The sequence below is a fragment of the Moschus berezovskii genome, chromosome 27 (genome assembly GCF_049115385.1).
Source record: "Moschus berezovskii isolate FMDL1 chromosome 27, NW_MosBer_1.0, whole genome shotgun sequence".
Classification (NCBI taxonomy): Eukaryota; Metazoa; Chordata; class Mammalia; order Artiodactyla; family Moschidae; genus Moschus; species Moschus berezovskii.
In genome coordinates, this window is record NC_142486.1 from 5,913,629 (window position 1) to 5,930,620 (window position 16,992).

General features: G+C 46.9%; 1 protein-coding gene across 1 annotated transcript; it reads left to right on the forward strand.

Moving 5' to 3' along the window:
- The first annotated feature begins 2,403 nt into the window (after positions 1 to 2,403).
- ZSCAN21 (zinc finger and SCAN domain containing 21) lies at positions 2,404 to 8,627 on the forward strand. Its single transcript, XM_088832997.1, has 4 exons — positions 2,404 to 2,460; positions 5,425 to 5,913; positions 6,188 to 6,380; positions 7,397 to 8,627. The coding sequence occupies exons 2-4, from the start codon at positions 5,527 to 5,529 to the stop codon at positions 8,230 to 8,232; spliced, it is 1,416 nt and encodes a 471-aa protein (XP_088689123.1). The 5' UTR covers positions 2,404 to 2,460; positions 5,425 to 5,526; the 3' UTR covers positions 8,233 to 8,627.
- Positions 8,628 to 16,992: the final 8,365 nt, after the last annotated feature.

A 16,992-nucleotide genomic window follows, 5' to 3' on the forward strand; every position in this document is an offset into this window, starting at 1 on the left:
TGGGACGGTTGGGCCACATGCCCTTTGTGATCTCCATCTACTCAGAGAGAATGCAGTTTTTTTTCTGGGTTCTTCCACAACAAGGGGCAATGAGCTGGCAACCTGCTCTTGTAAAAGTCTTGGCAGGAAACTTATCTTCTCTTGTTAAGAAGACAGGTGGCCTTCTCCAGAGAAGGTAGGATAACAAAAAAACCGATCTGTGATGGGCAGAGCCACATCCATGGCGGTGGGGCGTGGGAGGCCGACATTAAAACACAGGAGATGAGAAAAAATATTGTAGCCCAGAGTTTTGAAGATTAAAATGTCCTTAGTATTGGTACAGCTAATTACAAAGCTAGTTCACTCTCCTGTGATCCAGGCGCTTTAAAGTTGTCAGAGGAGGTTGTTATTACGCCCCTTTTCCAGGTAATTAAATTGCATATTCAAGTCCCCCAAGGCTCATTAGCACAGAGTTCCAGGTCTAAGCTATGGGGTTGTCTAACTACATCACCTTGATTCTCTTTTCATTTTCTTTAGCTGAATGAATGTCTTTGCAACTTCCCGACAGGCTATACAGGTAGACTCCTAGGGCGGGGGGTAAGGAAATTTTAGAGCTGTGATGGGCAAGGAACGTGCCTTGTTTTAAGAGAAATCAAGGTTTGATCACCCTCTACTGGCAAAGCATAGTGATAGCAGCAAAAATAAGCAAGTGAAACTTAAGGGACAAAGATCCTGAAAGCAGCTCTTTTGGAGAGAACCACAACCACCCTCTCCAAAACAGAGGGAGCCGGGACTTACAGTAACCAGCGTAGCATTTTGCTTTCCAGATTTCTGCTACAAAGGGAAGGGAACCCCCCCTTTTTTTTCTTTTCAAACCAAATCTTTCAAAACAGAAGAAAACTGAGTAATGCAGAGAGTTAAGGGGGAGAATATGGCAGAGTATGGAGATTTGTTTAAGAAACCGAGCCCTCAGAAAGTCATGTTACACTTCACATTGCAAGATTCAGAAACAACTTTCAGACAAGATTGTGAAACTGTTGTAGCTGACCTTTGGGACAATCATGTGGCAATTTCCAAATATTTTGAAGGGGCTGACAAGAACTACTGCATGTATTTTGTGAGAGGAAATGCTCAGGCAAGACTAGAATCAACATGGGAATTCCTTGATGGTTCAGTGGTCAAGATTTGGTGGTTTCACTGCTGAGGGCCTGGGTTCCATCCGTGATTGGGGAACTAAGAGTCCACAAGCCTTGTGGCACAGTTTAAAAGAAACAAAAAAGACTAGGATCAATGAATTGAAATTACAGGAAAGCAAATGTTTAACTGAACTTTTTGCAAGTAGAACTCTCCATAAGTTTATTCGTATGTGATTGTTGAATGAATTCATTGAAAGAGTATGAGGTTCTTGGAAGCCAAAACAATTCTGAAATGCAGATGCCACATCCCAGCAAGCCACCAACCACGCTGGTTAACTTTGTTTGCTGTGTAGTCTTTTCTCTAGTTGCTGAGAGCAGGGGCTCCTCCCTAGTTGTGCGCGGTTTTCATTGCGGTTGCTTCTCCTATTATGGAGCACAGCCTCAATAGTTGTGGTGCATCAGCTGAGTTGCTCCACAGTATGCGGGATCGTCCTAATCAGGGATAGAACCTGTGTCTCCTACATTGGTAGGCGGATTCTTTACCACTAAGCCACCAGGTAAGTCCCAACTTGAGGGACTTATCAGGGATAGAACCTGTCCTATCAGGGATACAATCTGTGTCTCCTACATTGCTAGGCGGATTCTTTACCACTAAGCCACCAGGGAAGTCCCAACTTGAGGGACCAATCCCTTATCTACAGTTAGTCCCTAATTGCAATTAAGCAAGAGTGGGGGTGGGGGGGAGGGGGTTGATAAGGCAGGCAACATCAGATGCATCTAGAAGGTGACATCAGAGATCTCTGTCCAGGAAACTTAGAACCCACAGAGGCCCAAGGGCACAGCTACTTCAGCTGGATGCAGCCAGGAGAGAGAGAACTGAATCTCAGGCTTAGAGGGCTAAGTGTGGAACTCCATGTCCATAAACGGGGACCGAGTTCCCACGCGGTGACCGGCCTGAGGATCACAGGAGAACCGGCCTCAAGTCCAGGAGGGGGACCGAGGTCACCGTGCCGAGCCCACGCCTCTCCCTGGCCCGGAGGGAAGCGGCGGGTGCGAACACCGCCAAGACTTCGTCTAGTCGGCCCTTTCTTAGTTTAAAAAAAAAAAAAAAACTGGAGTGCGGACTAGGCCCCAGCTGTTACGTTGCGAGGGGTTCTCTCCACTATTCGCTGGCAGGAACCTCCGGCGCACCCGAGACACCGAGATGCAGAGACCTCCCGAGTTCCTAGAGGGGCCGCTGCGGCCCCTCGCAGCTCTCCGCGGGCGGGGCGATGACGTACTTCCGGCTGCGCCGGCCGCGGTGCGCGTTGAGGTGTCCCAGCGGCCCGAGAGGCTCTGACTCACGGTGAGCCTCCTGGTCCACGGTTCGCGTGGCGGGCGGAAGAGGGAGTTTCCGCCGAAAGGGTGCGGGGAGGGACGAGTGGATTAGGCAGCTGTGGCCTCTGGGGACTCCCCAGACCGGTCCTGGGAGGGAGGTGGGAGGAGGCCTCTGTCCCTACCCGGGCCCAGATGGCGGAGGCCTTTGCTCTCCTGAAAGCATTTCCGCTCCTGCCCCCACCCTCGGGTTTAACAAGTGAAAGTTGGTCTCTTTCGCGTTACAAAGCAGTTTTTTTCGACGTTCGGTGAGCCTAGTCGCCAGTCAGCTGGAACAGGGATGTTTTCTCTTATTTCCCGGGCTCTCAATAGGCAGTCCAAATTCAAGGCTAATTGATTTAAGAATTCGCCCGAGGGTTGGGAGCCTCGTGTGAGAAACTGAGCCTCGGAAGTCTTGTGTATTGTCTGAAATAAGGGAGGGACTAGTCCGTTGGGCATTGTTCAGGTTAGAAAGTAGGTAACAGGAATCTGCTCAAGTTTAGAAACCCATTTTATAGGGCCGTTTACTTACAGTTTGTCTAGAGAAAGGTGATCTGGTGAGTGAGGTACTTAGAAACTCCTGTTATAAAAGGAGCAGTTGAAGAGTTGTGAAGAAAAGAGTTAAGCAAGACAACTGTTTTCAGGTGTTGGAAGGCTACTACGGAGAAAGTAAGTTTTGGACTAGGAGCGAACTAGGATCAGTGAAGAAAGAGAACAGGTGATGCAGAATTTGGTGTGGTTTAAAGAAGCAAGAAACGCAGAAAACCATGCAACAGTAGAAATCTGTGCCTCAAATTTATCAGATTTTTTTGCGTAGGAGTTTTCAGTTACAGAAGGGTAACATTTAAAAAGTTATAGGAAAAAAAAAGCATTCTAGCAGCAATAGGTAAATCCCATTTAATTGTTAGAATTTATAATAATAACTTGGTTCATTTATGCCTGATCTTCTAGAATGGGATTTGGGGCACTTTTGGGGGGCATATAAGCTTTGGGAAATTGGCCTAAAGGAGGGGAAAAAACTCCGAACAGAACAAACACCTCTACTTGTAGACTATGAACTTTTGCTCTTTGGCCCTTTTGTGCTAAACAGTCTAGATAGCTTAAAGAAGATGGTTCGTTGTGGTTGAAGACAACATATTGCATATTGAGGTTTCATTCTTAGAACCCCATTTCCTGTATTTTTAATTACCCAAACTGACCACAAAAAATAAAGGGGAAGAGTCATATAAAATACATGTTTTAAATACATGTTTACCAAATGTATGAAACCAAATACGTGATATAAAAGCTGTAACAGAAATGTACCTTTGTTGGAAGGTTCAGCATGGGTTGGAATTGGTGCTTTTTTGTTTTCCTGTTTTTTGTTTTTTTTTTTGAAGGCTATAGAATTTGGGCATTAGAAGTAAAATCTATCTTGGTTTGTTAAAAACTGCTTATGATCCTTTAAAGATTTTATTGTTTTTCTAGTTACAAAAGTAATATCCACTAAAGAAAATTTAGAAAATGTAAGAGACTTTTAAAAATTGAAATCATACATAATTCTCTATCCCAGAAGTATCACTTAGTGTTTTTTCCTTCATTGTGATTATGTGTATATTATGTGTGTGTGTGTGTGTGTGCAAGATATTTCAGATGCAGTCAAAGCAGATCCATGGAGGCTGACGTGCATGTTAGGAATAAGCATGCTTTGCTGTATGGCTCAGGAAACTCAAACGGGCTCCGTATCAACCTAGAGGGGTGGGGTGGGGAGGGAGGTTCCAAAGGGAGGGGATATATGTATACCTATGGCTGATTCATGTTGAGGTTAAAAAAAAAAGAAATGAGCATACTCAGTTTATTAACTGCCTTAGATCTAGATTATCTACAACTCCTGTCCCCTCATCTTCAACTTTTGTAAGCCATTCGTGCATTCTTTGTATGGTCGTTAACGTTATTGTCAGTGTAACTTCATGTAATGAACACCCTCATAGATTTTTATGTCTTTGGCTCCTTATTGAGACTGTTGGAATTTTCCTTACTCAGATCCAGTGTAGGAACACCTGTATGACAGGAAAGATGCTGCTTAGAGTTTGAAAACATGCTCGTCAGGAAGGACAGTCATAAGCATGTAAGATTAATTACGTAGTTTTCTTCCAGAGTATATTTAATAATAGGGTGATTCTGTTGGTTCACTTTCTACTTTTCCATCTCCCCTTTTCTCTGTCCCCTACTGGTAATCACTGGTTTGTTCTCTATATATGTGAGTCTGTTTCTCTTTTGTTACATTCACTGGTTTTATTGTTTAGAGTTCACATGTAAGTGACGATGTACAGTATTTGTTTTTCTCTCTCTGACTTGTTGCACTAAGCATAATACCCGCCAAGTCCATCCATCCATCCATGTTGTTGCAGATGATTCCATTCTTTTTTATGGCTGAGTAGTATTTGCGCGCGTGTGTGTGTGCACGTGCATGCATGCACACCCCTTTCTAGCTGTTCGTCTGTTGATGGTCACTTAGGATGCTTCCATATCTTGGCAGTTGTAAATAATGCTGATATGAATATTGAGTGGTTTAGTCGCTAAGTTGTGTCCAACTCTTTGTGACCTCATGGACTGTAGCCCACCCACAGGCTCCTCTATCCGTGGGATTTCCCAGGGATTGAACCTGGATCCCCTGCATTGCAGACAGATTCTTTACCAACTGAGCCACCCGGGAAGGCCCATGTATATTTTTGAATTAGTGTTTTCATTTTCTTCAGCTAGCTATGCAAAAGTGTAATTGAGCCACAGAGCACTCTTTCAGATAATGAAGACAAAATCAGATCAAAATAGGATATCCTGAGCTGACTCTAGGAATATTTTTGATAGTGATTTGTTATATGGTATTTTTATAGTGGCTATAAGTTTCACAGTTTCTTAAAAGACCAAAAAGCATACTTTTTCTTTTGATAATTTTATGGTAATCATATTTTCATAGGTTTAACGTGTATCTCTAAAGAACCAGAAACCCACAGGAACCGATACTTCTGCTCCACAGAATCCTGTCTGTAGTGACAGCTGTTTCTGGAGTACCTCAGAGATGAAGGTGCTGGGCATGGCCACAGTTCTGGGTCCTAGGCCTCCACAGGAGCAGGGGCCTGTGATTGTGAAGATTGAGGAGGAGGAAGAGAAAGGGAAGCGCCTTCCCATGGAGATATTCCGCCAGCGCTTCAGGCAGTTTGGGTACCACGACACCCCTGGCCCCCGGGAGGCCCTCAGCCAGCTCCGGGTGCTCTGCTGCGAGTGGCTGCGGCCCGAGATCCACACCAAGGAGCAGATCCTTGAGCTGCTGGTGCTCGAGCAGTTCCTGACCATCTTGCCCCAGGAGCTCCAGACCTGGGTGCAGGAACACTGCCCGGAGAGTGCTGAAGAGGCCGTCACTCTCCTGGAGGATCTGGAGCGGGAGCTGGATGATCCGGTGCCGCAGGTATGCCGGGGCGCCCTCCTCCTCCGCGAGATTGAGAGCCCAGCGGACCAGGCAGGGGTGCATATGTCCACACACTGAGAGCGGCTGACAGGACCTTCCGCCGAGCTAGAGGGTCTTTCCTCCTGGTTTTCTTCTGTTATCCTGTGTGGAATTGAGTTAAATGGAATGGAGGGTCTCTTTCCTAGAGGTTCTGCATAGCTGTTCTGAGATTTTCTTTCATTCTGGTTCTTAAAGTGAGCTGTGCATAGACCCAGCCTTTCATAATTGTCTCTAGGCGTCCCCACCTCCCCGTGAGCAGAAACGGTCGTGGGAGAAGATGTCACCCTCAGGATTGGCGGAGGAGTCCTTGAGCAGCCCACAGCTAGAGTCTGTGGAGACCAGTCACAGATACGAGTCATGGGGGCCTCTCTACATCCAAGAGACTGGTGAAGAGGAGAAGTTCACTCCAGCGCTGAGGAAGGTTCGAGGTAGGACCATCTCTCAGGCCCCTACTTGGTGCCCCAGGCCTTTGTGGTGGAAGAAAGAGTCATCCTCATTCCTGATTGTCAGAAGGTCCCTTGGGCTGACGAGGCAGAATGAGTTCCTTTCTTCCCTCAGTGTGTCTCAGTCAGAGTTGGGAACAAATGACACACTCTTGAAGGGAGAGCTGAAGTTTGGTAAGGGGACTGTTCACGGAGGTGAGGGCAGGTTGAATGAACTGATAAGAGATGGTGCTGGTTCATTTGTTCATGACTTAGTGGCCCTACTGTCATCGGTTTTCAGTGTGGATTTCTCTTTTTCTCCTTTTCTTTATGTGGATGGTTAGGTGGACTTTTAAGATGTATGACTGCCTAGTGAAATGGTCTAAAAAAGCTTAACGACTTCAGTCAGATTTCAACAGTTGATTTATAACTGAGAGAATGACAGGAAACATGTATTGGTAGTTTAAATGATGAGAGTTGAACCCTCATAGGAGTTAAGTACTGTCATTCAAATTACCAAGGATCTGGGATTAGAATAATTATATATGGACCAAACGTTCTCTTTCATTGCTATTAAATACATTCAACTTCTGTGAGAATCCGGATTTTGTGAGTTTGCCACTAGCCTCTTCGCCCTTAATTATCCTTTTTATTTTCTTTTACCAACGTTGACCCTGCCACAGTCTTTCTTCTGCCTGAACATCACCAGCTTCTTTGCTGCTGTCTCAGTATGTTTAGTTTTGCCTCATTTCCCTCTGTACATGAAGTTCTCTGGCAGACAACGCCGTGTACTCCTCATACCATGAGAGCTTCTGGTAGGGGCTTGCGTGAAAGTCCGGCATTGTAAACTAGATCTGATAATGACCTGTTTGTCTTAAACATGGTACTGTGACTTTATAGAGTGGTATTTGGTTACTGCTTAGAATCCATCAGTGTCACCTGATGGTTCTGTTTATCATTTAACAGTTTTTTCCTCACGACAGGAAGCAACTGACATGTCCTTATCCTGCCTGCTGTTTCAGATCGTAAGTCGAAGACCCAGAATGAGGAGCCAACAGACAAGGAGGGAAGTTCTGAAGAGTGTCACGCGGAAGGACTCAGAAGGGATCCACTTCCCATGATTATCGCCGGTAAATGTGAGGCCAGGTTAGAAAGGCAGTGGGTAAACCCAGAAAAGGAGAGAGGAACAAAAACCCCTCTCCAAGACAAAGGTTCTGCTAAAGGTAGAGAAGTAGTGACTAAACCTGCCCCAGGAGAGAGACGTTACATATGTGCTGAGTGTGGGAAGGCCTTTAGTAATAGCTCCAACCTCACTAAACACCGGAGAACACACACTGGGGAGAAACCATATGTGTGCACCAAATGTGGGAAGGCTTTCAGCCACAGCTCCAACCTGACCCTTCACTACAGAACACACCTGGTGGACCGGCCCTATGACTGTAAGTGTGGGAAAGCCTTCGGTCAGAGCTCAGACCTCCTTAAGCACCAGCGAATGCACACTGAAGAGGCCCCTTACCAGTGTAAAGATTGCGGCAAAGCCTTCAGTGGCAAAGGCAGCCTCATTCGCCACTACCGAATACACACCGGGGAGAAGCCGTATCAGTGTAACGAGTGTGGGAAGAGCTTTAGTCAGCACGCGGGTCTTAGTTCTCACCAGAGACTCCATACTGGAGAGAAGCCGTATAAATGTAAGGAGTGTGGGAAAGCCTTCAACCACAGCTCCAATTTTAATAAGCACCATAGAATCCATACTGGGGAAAAGCCCTATTGGTGTAGTGATTGTGGGAAAACCTTCTGTAGTAAGTCCAATCTTTCCAAACATCAGAAGGTCCACTCTGCAGAGGGAGAAGGGTCTTAACTGTCAGGTACGATCTCTTGGGTTTTGTTTTTCTTACTTTAGAACGTGAATGTTAGAGACAGCCCAATAATTGCAAAGTTAACTATGGAGTAGATTTTGTTTGTTTGACTCTATGTCAAGGGGATGGAGTGAGAGCTCAGGCAGGGACAGGGTGTATTCCTCACCTGCCCACCAACTCACTGGGGCAGGGTCCCCTCACCACACTTCACATCCCATACACCAAGCCGGCATTGCCTTTTGTATAGTTACACTGCTGTGTATCCAGTATAATTAAAGAAGAAGCATTAAAACTGTTTAGCTGTTTTAACATATACTCAAGATTATAACTTGTAAAGAAATGAGCCATGTTGAACACAGTTTAATCTGATTCAGAATAAACTTAAAAGTTCTTGTAATGCCTCAGGACTGTTATTGTAAAAAAAATTGTTAATCAGCCCTATTCTAGAAAGAGGAAACTTCCTCCTGGTTTTGCTTTTGGAAAATTTGGATTTGGGTAATAGAACTTGGAGTACTTGTGAATATGTGTTAGGAAATGGCAGCCACGTTTGTAGAGCAGCTGCAGCTTGGTCTTCGCTGTGCTTTTCCTACGTACCGAACACTTCCTTTTTTTTGTCTTTGGGAACATGCTGTCAACCTCACGCATTCTGGTCTTGTTTACTCTGTCTCTGCCAAAGTCTGAAAATCTTGACTCCTTGAGACACTTCTTCTAAGTTCCAGAAGCCAGTAATACAGAATATGATTTTACCTTAAATCAGTCGACCTTGTCCTTTCCCTCTGACTGCAGACTCTGGTTTCAGGTGTGGCTTTTGGCCAGTTGGTCCTCCTTCACTCCTTCCTCCTGTTGGTTGCTTATCTTTGTGAGTTCTTTTTCCATCTCTTATTGGTAGTCACTGAAATATCTCTTTGCTGCTGCAGCTCTAGCAGTCATGCAAACCTGACATGCCAGGATTAAGGACAGCAAGAAAGTGTCATGTCTAGTACCAGTTCTGATCACAGGAAACTGCCTCACATCCCATCCTGGAATCAGATTAAACTACAGGTAATGAGTCCCTGCACCAGCCAAATATGTTAGGGCAGGAAATGAGGGAGTCATTATTGAAAAAGATTCAGCAGTGCTTGGATAGGAACAGATCCTCACGGAGGCCCACAGAATTAAGTGATTAGGCGGCAGCTGGGTGTCTTTCCGGCCCCCACTGGAGCTTCTGGTCCAGATCAGGGATAGTAGGAACCTGCTAAGCCCAGAGACCTGTGTCTGGTCCTCTGGTGGGAAGGGCCTGGACCCCAGGTCTGTCCTGTCCCTTATCGTCCTGACTGCAGTGGTACTTTCTGATGGGCATTGAAGTGAGACAAAGGTCCAAACACTTCTTCAGCTCCAATGAGTCCATCAGCTGAAATCTTCCTCTGATCTCTTTGTCTCAGACTTTTCAGCCTTATTCTTTGCAGACCCGTTGTCTAGCCAAGCCACAGCCCAGGAGACACTGTCTCCTTCCACGAAAAGTTGGTGCTCAGTACACGGCTCACAGCTCTGCCCACCAGTTTCCCCTCTGGTCTTTAGGGCCACTCCTGAGCAGGGCCGTGTGAATCATCACATTTTTGGTTCATATATCAAAATACTGAGCTGAACCCTCTGTGAGACAGAAACCATGCTTGTCTCTTCCACCATATCAAAGGGAAATGAAGCCGTGGGTGTGAGCAGAGACATCCGTTCGGCAGAGGTAAAGGACGTGGGGATGTGGGTCTCCTGCTCACACACCTTGTGTCCTATGGGCCTGCTCAGATTGTCTGGTGACTGTATTCATATTTGTCATAAATCACAGTGTTGCAGTCCGGATGTATTGGGGAAGGTGGGGACATTTTGAGGAGAACGGGCTTTAATCTTGAGAGGCACCTGAGTCAGGTGGGATCTTTGCATGGTCTTCAGGCAAAATGAGGCTCTTCTGTATCGAGGGGGAAGGGAGGTGCTCCTGGTAGGCCAGGGGGCTGAGGCGCATTCAGGGTTCCGGGTGATAAAGCACTGCTACTGAAAGGTCTCGGACACCAGGACCCAGTCAGGGCCTGGAATTCTGGCCTCAGTGACTAGGTGAGGCTTTTCATTTAGCCACCTTTGCAGCTCTGCCACCCTTCAACTAAATCCTGCGCCTGATTTTCAGAGCAGCCTGCCTTCACTGCAGAAGGTGCACCCTTAAACGCTACCCGGAGGACTTCTGGCTGTCACAACGTGCCCTCAATAGTTGACTGACCCGAGTCTATTGTTTTCTTTCTTCAAAGTTCGAGAGAAGGAAACTCTGCAGCCCTTAGAACTGTCCCTGTCCCAGTATACATGCAGGTCACAGAACCAACCACCATTGAGTTTATCACCAGTCTCTTTTTTTTTTTTAACCACCTGTTCCAGAATCCCATCCTGAGGACTCAATTTCTAGGGCCACTTCCAGTACCAACTGTCAGAGTTTGGATTTCCCCTAAAACAGAGCTCAGGACAAAAGCCTGGGGGCGGAGATTTTATTTAGGGGACTAGAGGAAGCAGGAGTAAGGAAGCAAGGGGAGAGAGAGAGGAGGGGAAGTCAGTAACGGATGCAGTATTGAGCTGGTTCGAATGTCGCAACCAGTGCTCAGGCCTGCTGGGGACCGTCAGAGATGGGGGAAGACCACTGATCTACCTGAGCCCTGCTCAGCCCTAGTGCCCACCTCCCGCAGTTAGGAGGCCAGTGCCTGCTCGGCTCCAGGAGAGCGGTTGAGGACCCCTGGCGGGCTGGGAAGGTCACTGTCCTGGGGACTCTGGTTTGGCTTGGTTTGAAGATGCTTGTGAGCGTCGCCTCATATGTCACACAGACACACATTGATATGCACACATACACAGGCCCCCTGGCTGGCCTGCCAGGTTTAGCAAATAAAACCACATTTGGAACATGTGCTTTTTTTTCTTACACTGAAAAAACTATTCAATGTCTGAAATTAGGGTTAGGGTATCTGGGCATCTTATCTGGCAGTCCTACCCCCAGTATGTGTGAGCAGCAAAGCCTCCACCTCTCTGTCCAACCTACTGCAGATAGCAAAAGCATAAGGGAGCAAAGGAGAAAGAAACAGGACATCATCAAAGTGCTTTAAAGGATGCTGTCAAGAAAGTGAAAGGACCACCCACAGAATGGTAGAACATTTTTGCAAACCGTGTATATGTGATAAAGCACTTTTATATTGCATATATTTTCATCTGAGTAAAAAAGACAACCAACTGAAGACAGGCAAAGGAAAAAGATAAACCTGTGGACAATAAGTTTATGGAAAGGAAAGGTGCTCAAGATAGCCATGAGAAAAAGGCAAATCAAAACCACAATGAAACCACATCATACCCACTAGGATGGCTGTAATAAAAAAGATAACATCAAATGTTGTTGAGGATGCAGAGAAGTCAGAAGCTCATACCCTGCCGGTGAGAATGTAAAATGTGACAACCACTTTGGAAGCCAGTCTGGCATTTCCTCATTAAATACAGCATTTGACTGAAATTCCTACCCTAGATAACGTACCCAAGAGAAATGAAAACATATCCACACAAAAACTTGTACACAAAAATTCAAAGCAACATTATTCATAATAGCCAAAAAGAAAAAGCCCAAATGTTTCCATCAGTGGGTGAAAGAATAAATAAAATAAGGTTATCCATTGAATAGAATATTAGCCATAAAAAGGATGATGTCTAGATTCCACACTGTAACATACATAGGTGAAATGACATACTGAGTGAGAGAATCTTAGACGAGAAAAGCCACATACCATATGATTATGATGCCAGTTAACATGAAATGTCTAGAATAGGCAAATCCATGGAGACAGAAAGTAGACTGGTGGTTGTCTAGGGCTGAGGGAGTTGCGGGGGAGTGAGGAGTGACTGCTAAAGGGTGCAGGGTTTCTTTTTAAGATGATATATCAAATTGTGATGACTGGTTACACAACTTTGGATACTAAAGACCACTGGATATGGTGATGAAGTACATCTCAGTAAAGTTGTTTTTAAAAAACACACAAGCTCAAGTAAATGAGCAAAGGCTTTGCCAAGTGGCCAGCCTTGGTGGAGCAATGGAGGATTCACGCAGTGGAGACCAGCGGATGCCCACGTAGGCTGCTGCTTAGTAGAAGATGCACTGGGCCAGGGACTCAGATGTGAAAAGACAAGAAAAGATTCACATCAGTAGTTAGCCCTTGCATGTAATACCTAGGGAAATTTTCCATCCATTTCAACTGAAATCGAGGATCAAGAATTCTGTGTGAGAAAACCCCCTCCCATCTGAGAGTCAACGTTCAGAGCACAACCCTTCCTAGATGGCAGTGCCCCTCACTGGTCTGAGAATGTGGCAAACAGAGCCCTCTGCAAGAGCCCTTTGCAGCTGCTGCCCTTGTGCTTGGAGTGCTTTCCCCCAGTTGTGAACATACTGGGAATGCAGCAACCTGGAAAGAAGGGCAGGACGCTGCAAACGGGGAACGGTACCAGCAAAGAAAGTGGTGGAAGTAAGTGGCAAGCACATGAGGAAGGGGCTGAGGGTCCTGCAGAGGCTGGTGAGCGAGATGCCTCTGATGGTGGGCTGTGGAGTCAGTGGTGACATCCTACAGGACTGTGACAGTCCCTGAACAGGCGTGAGACGTAAAGCAAAGGGGGTGGGGTTGCCCCAGAGGATCGTCCAGCTGGTGAAGTTCGGTGTTTCTATGGTGTAATTAGAGCAGGTACGAATTACTGAGAACTTCTATGTTTAATTCAGGACACAAGACAGGGAACATAAGTAGCTTTATGAGCAATTTTTTTGTGTGTGATCACTTGCTATTCCATGAGTCTGATGATGCATCAGCCTCTTCCTGCAAAAGAGACCATCTGAACTTCCTTTTCATTGGAACTTTTCGTCTGGAGTCCACACTGTGATAAGGCAGACCGGGAGGGAAGCGGGTGGCAGTGGTATGTCACAGTTCTGGAGAGCTTTGTCTTGATGACGTCCGCCTGCCCCCAGCGGAAGTATTGTACCACACAGAGCAGCACGCAGCACAGAGGGTCCTGCTCGTGGGCGTGGCGGTGACTGTAGGGTCGAGATGGTCTGGGGCGGTGTCCAGGGGAAGGTGATGGAGTCTCGAGGGAAGGAGAAGTCACACCCTTGTAACTAAAAAAGGAACAGTTGCCTGTATTTACTGACCCCTGTTCTCAATTCAGCTTTAATGCCATTTGCTCACTGAAGCTCTTTTGTGCACACCAGCTGGCTTCCTGTGACTCCCCGTTTCATTTGCAGAGACAACACCGCGGTGTAATTAAGAGCCCGAGCTCCAGAGCCAGACTGCCTGGGTTTGAACCCCTGTTCCACTGCTTACTATCTCTATCGTGCATCGGGTTCTCATCTGTAAACAGAAGGGTGTTAATATGACTAACAGCACATAAGATCGTGTGAAGATAATGCTGGCTTTCCTGTCCATGCTGGCGCGTAGACGGTCAATAAAGACACCCCGTCATGATGGTTACCAGCCTCTCCTGGGGTCTCACTCTGGCTCCCATTAGGCTGGCGCCCCCTTAGCGCAGGAGCCATGGGTGGTTCATCTCCGTATCCCCCACGGCACTCACTGAGCTGCTGGCGAAGAGCTTCAAGGATCAGGAGATTTGGGGAGACTGTGATGAGTGCCTCTGAGTTGAGTCTCCCTGCACCGTTTATTGTGCCCGGAGAACTCCCCTCCCTCCTCTCCTTCCTTTCTTCTTTACTGAAGAAAAGGGAATAAAAACGGGGCAATAATAGTACCCACCTCGCAGGCTGGCTACAAAGATTAAATGAGTTATCAGATAAAGTGCTTGGAACAATGCCTGATACACAGCACGTGCTCCATGGCTGGTACTCCTTACTACCTTTATTTTCCCTTGGCGTATTTTTTTTTTATTATGAATGCCAAATAAGTAATAAATACTTATTTGTAGTAGAAATGTGTGAAAACGTAGGAAAAACCCCCACCAGAGTGAAGGAGACAGAGGTATGAACAAGTAAGTAGAAGGCAGAGGAGGAAGATGAGCACTAACGGAGCGTGTGTACACGGTGCAGAGGCAGCTGGAGGAAATGGTGGACCTGGTGGGGCCGGAAGGTGGCGTCCACCAGGCCCTGGGAAAGCGCCACAGACTACGGGAGGTTTGCAGAGACGAACAGGAGCTTGTTAGGTGGACGGGGGTTGGGGGCGGGTGGACATTAGCATGTGCAAAGGCACAAGGCATTAAATGACATCGGGCGCTGTCACTGCCGTGCTGCATTGCCCCCGCGTGCTGGAGGGGAGGAGGGTCGGGTGAGGGGTTAGGGCCGGAAAGGGAGAAGCCCTGTGTCGACAGGAAGAATCTGGACTCTGACCTGGGGAGGGGGCGATGAGAAGCGGGCCCTGGACGGCCAGGAGGTGCCATCATCCAATCAGCATTTAGGAGAGACGACTCCGGCACAGGCAGGACCAATGGGCTGGAGCAGACTTTGGGAGCAAAGAGACCTGCTGTTACGGCTGGTGCCAAAGTCCGGAACAAGTTAGAGACGGCCTCGGCCGCTGCGGAAGCCCCCGGAATGGGCCATACCGGATGGGCTGGAGACGTGGAGGGAGAGGATGTGGGGAGGAAAAGCAGCGCAGCCAGAACGACGCCCGGGTCTGGGGCTTGACAGGGAAGTTGGCGTCAGCAGCCAAAGCAAGGGATACACGAGGGAAGCCACGGAGGAAGGTGCTGAGAGTCCTCTGTCATTCCCGAGAAACCTCGCTGGTGACCATATTTATCTGTGTGTGTGGATGATAATCCATGGGAATTTTTATTCATTAAAAAAAACCTTCAGTTCTTCATTATTGATATATTTAAAATAATGCACCCGACTGCTTTTTTTTTTAGTGGAAAAAAAACTTTAACTCTATAAACAATTTGTTGTTCAGTCGCTAAGTCATGTCTGACTATTTGCGACCCCATGGACTGCAGCCTACCAGGCTTCCCTGTCTTTCACTCTCACCCAGAGTTTGCTCAGACTCACATCCATCCAGTCAGTGATGCTATCTAACTATCTCATCCTTTGCTGTCCTCTTTTGCTTTCAGTCTTCCCCAGTTTCAGGGTCTTTTCCAATGAGTCAGTTCTTCACATCAGGTGGCCAAAGTATTGGAGTTTCAGCTTTGGCATCAGTCCTTGCAGTGAATATTCAGGGTTGATTTCCTTTAGGATGGACTGGTTTGACTTCCTTGAAGAAGAAAAAAGAAAAAAAATCTTTGGGGAGCTTTTAAAGACAACCTTTTAATCAGAAATGAACAGTTTACTAAGATGTTCTTTTCCACCACCGCCCTGTGGTTCACACTCCTGGCAGCTGCAATGTTCAGGTAAAACCAGGCTTTTCCCCTACTTGGAAACTGAACACAGAATATTCTCTCTCAGAGTTATTTCAGTTGGAGCTCAAAGGACAGGGGTAACTTAGGGTGGGCGGGAGGCATCAGGGATAAAATTGCTTTGTTATTTTTGTTATGACTGATAATGTCCTTGTAAATCCCTCACAGGTGAGAAGGCAGAGCTAAGGGTAGAAGGCAGGAGCACACGAGGGGGTGGCACTCAGCACAACTTAATGCCCAACGATTTTGCCTGGGACAACAACCAGCCTCCCATCCCTGCACACAACACCATGGAGATTGGAGAGCCATCTGCCGGGGGGATACTGCCCAAAGTGTCTGCACTGAGTGGAGGCTGAAGATGCTTTCCAAGGCCTTCCTGGATTCTAATTCTCATTGGCTGGAGGTAGGGAGCTGGAGCAGGATGCAGGAACGTCATGGGAGTGAACATAGGGTATGTTTGGGGCTCATTACCATCCTGCTATTTGATGCAACAGATTTTTTGCTTGAGCAAACCTTAGACTCCAAACCTTTTCTTAGGCCCCCTCTGTGCCCTTCCTTGTAAAATCTAGTTTTAGTGAGTCCCCTGTCCTTCACATCTGAACCCCCTTAATATCTAGTCATCCCGCACCATCACCCCAGGGAGATGTCCAACCACCATGCCCTTTCTCCAGCAAGAATCCTAAGTCAGTTTAGACAAACCCCTCTGACCCCGAAAGCTTCACCTTAGAGAGTGCCCATCCACTGACCCCCCTCCCTGCGCCTTCGCTATAAATCCCCACGTGGCCATACAAAAACCACTTGGGAAAGGGTCAGGAAGAGTATCTGCCACGGGTCTGCTCCTATTATGACCTTCACTTGGAAACTCCCTGCCTCCATGACCTCAATTCTGAAACCTTCCCCTGTGACAGCAATCCATCTTTCCCGCTCAGGACTTGATGCTGGTCAGATGTCGGAAGATGAGAATAATTAATCTTTTTAAAATGTTTATTTTTTGGCTGCACTGGGTCTTTGTTGCTGCTCTGAGGCTTTCATTGAGGTGAGCATGGGCTGTTCTCTAGCTTCCCGGCTCACAGGCTTCTCAGGGAAGTGGTTTCTCTTATTGCAGAGCACGGGCTGTAGGGTGAGAGGGTTCAGTAGTTGGAGAGCACAGGCTTAGTTTCCCTGTGGCATGTGGTATCTTAGTTCCCAGGGATTGAACCTGTGTCCCCTGCACTGGCAGACAGATTCTTAACCACTGGACCACCAGAGAAGTCCACCTCAGACGTTTTGACCTTGAGCAGTTTATAGAAACTCTGAGAAGGGGCAGTTTAGGGGGGGGAAATGTATCTGGTTTGAAAGAAACAATTTGAAACTTTCAAAAGGCCCAAATGTAAATGCCCCACAATCTGAGGAGACCAGAGACTGGAGCT

What these genes read in the sequence shown, in the direction of transcription:
- ZSCAN21 (XM_088832997.1), top strand. Translation starts at nt 5,527, where the DNA reads ATGAAGGTGCTGGGCATGGCCACAGTTCTGGGTCCTAGGCCTCCACAG. An exon ending in TGGATGATCCGGTGCCGCAG is followed by an intron (nt 5,914 to 6,187) that starts GTATGCCGGGGC and finishes AATTGTCTCTAG; the next exon opens with GCGTCCCCACCTCCCCGTGA. An exon ending in AGCGCTGAGGAAGGTTCGAG is followed by an intron (nt 6,381 to 7,396) that starts GTAGGACCATCT and finishes CTGCTGTTTCAG; the next exon opens with ATCGTAAGTCGAAGACCCAG.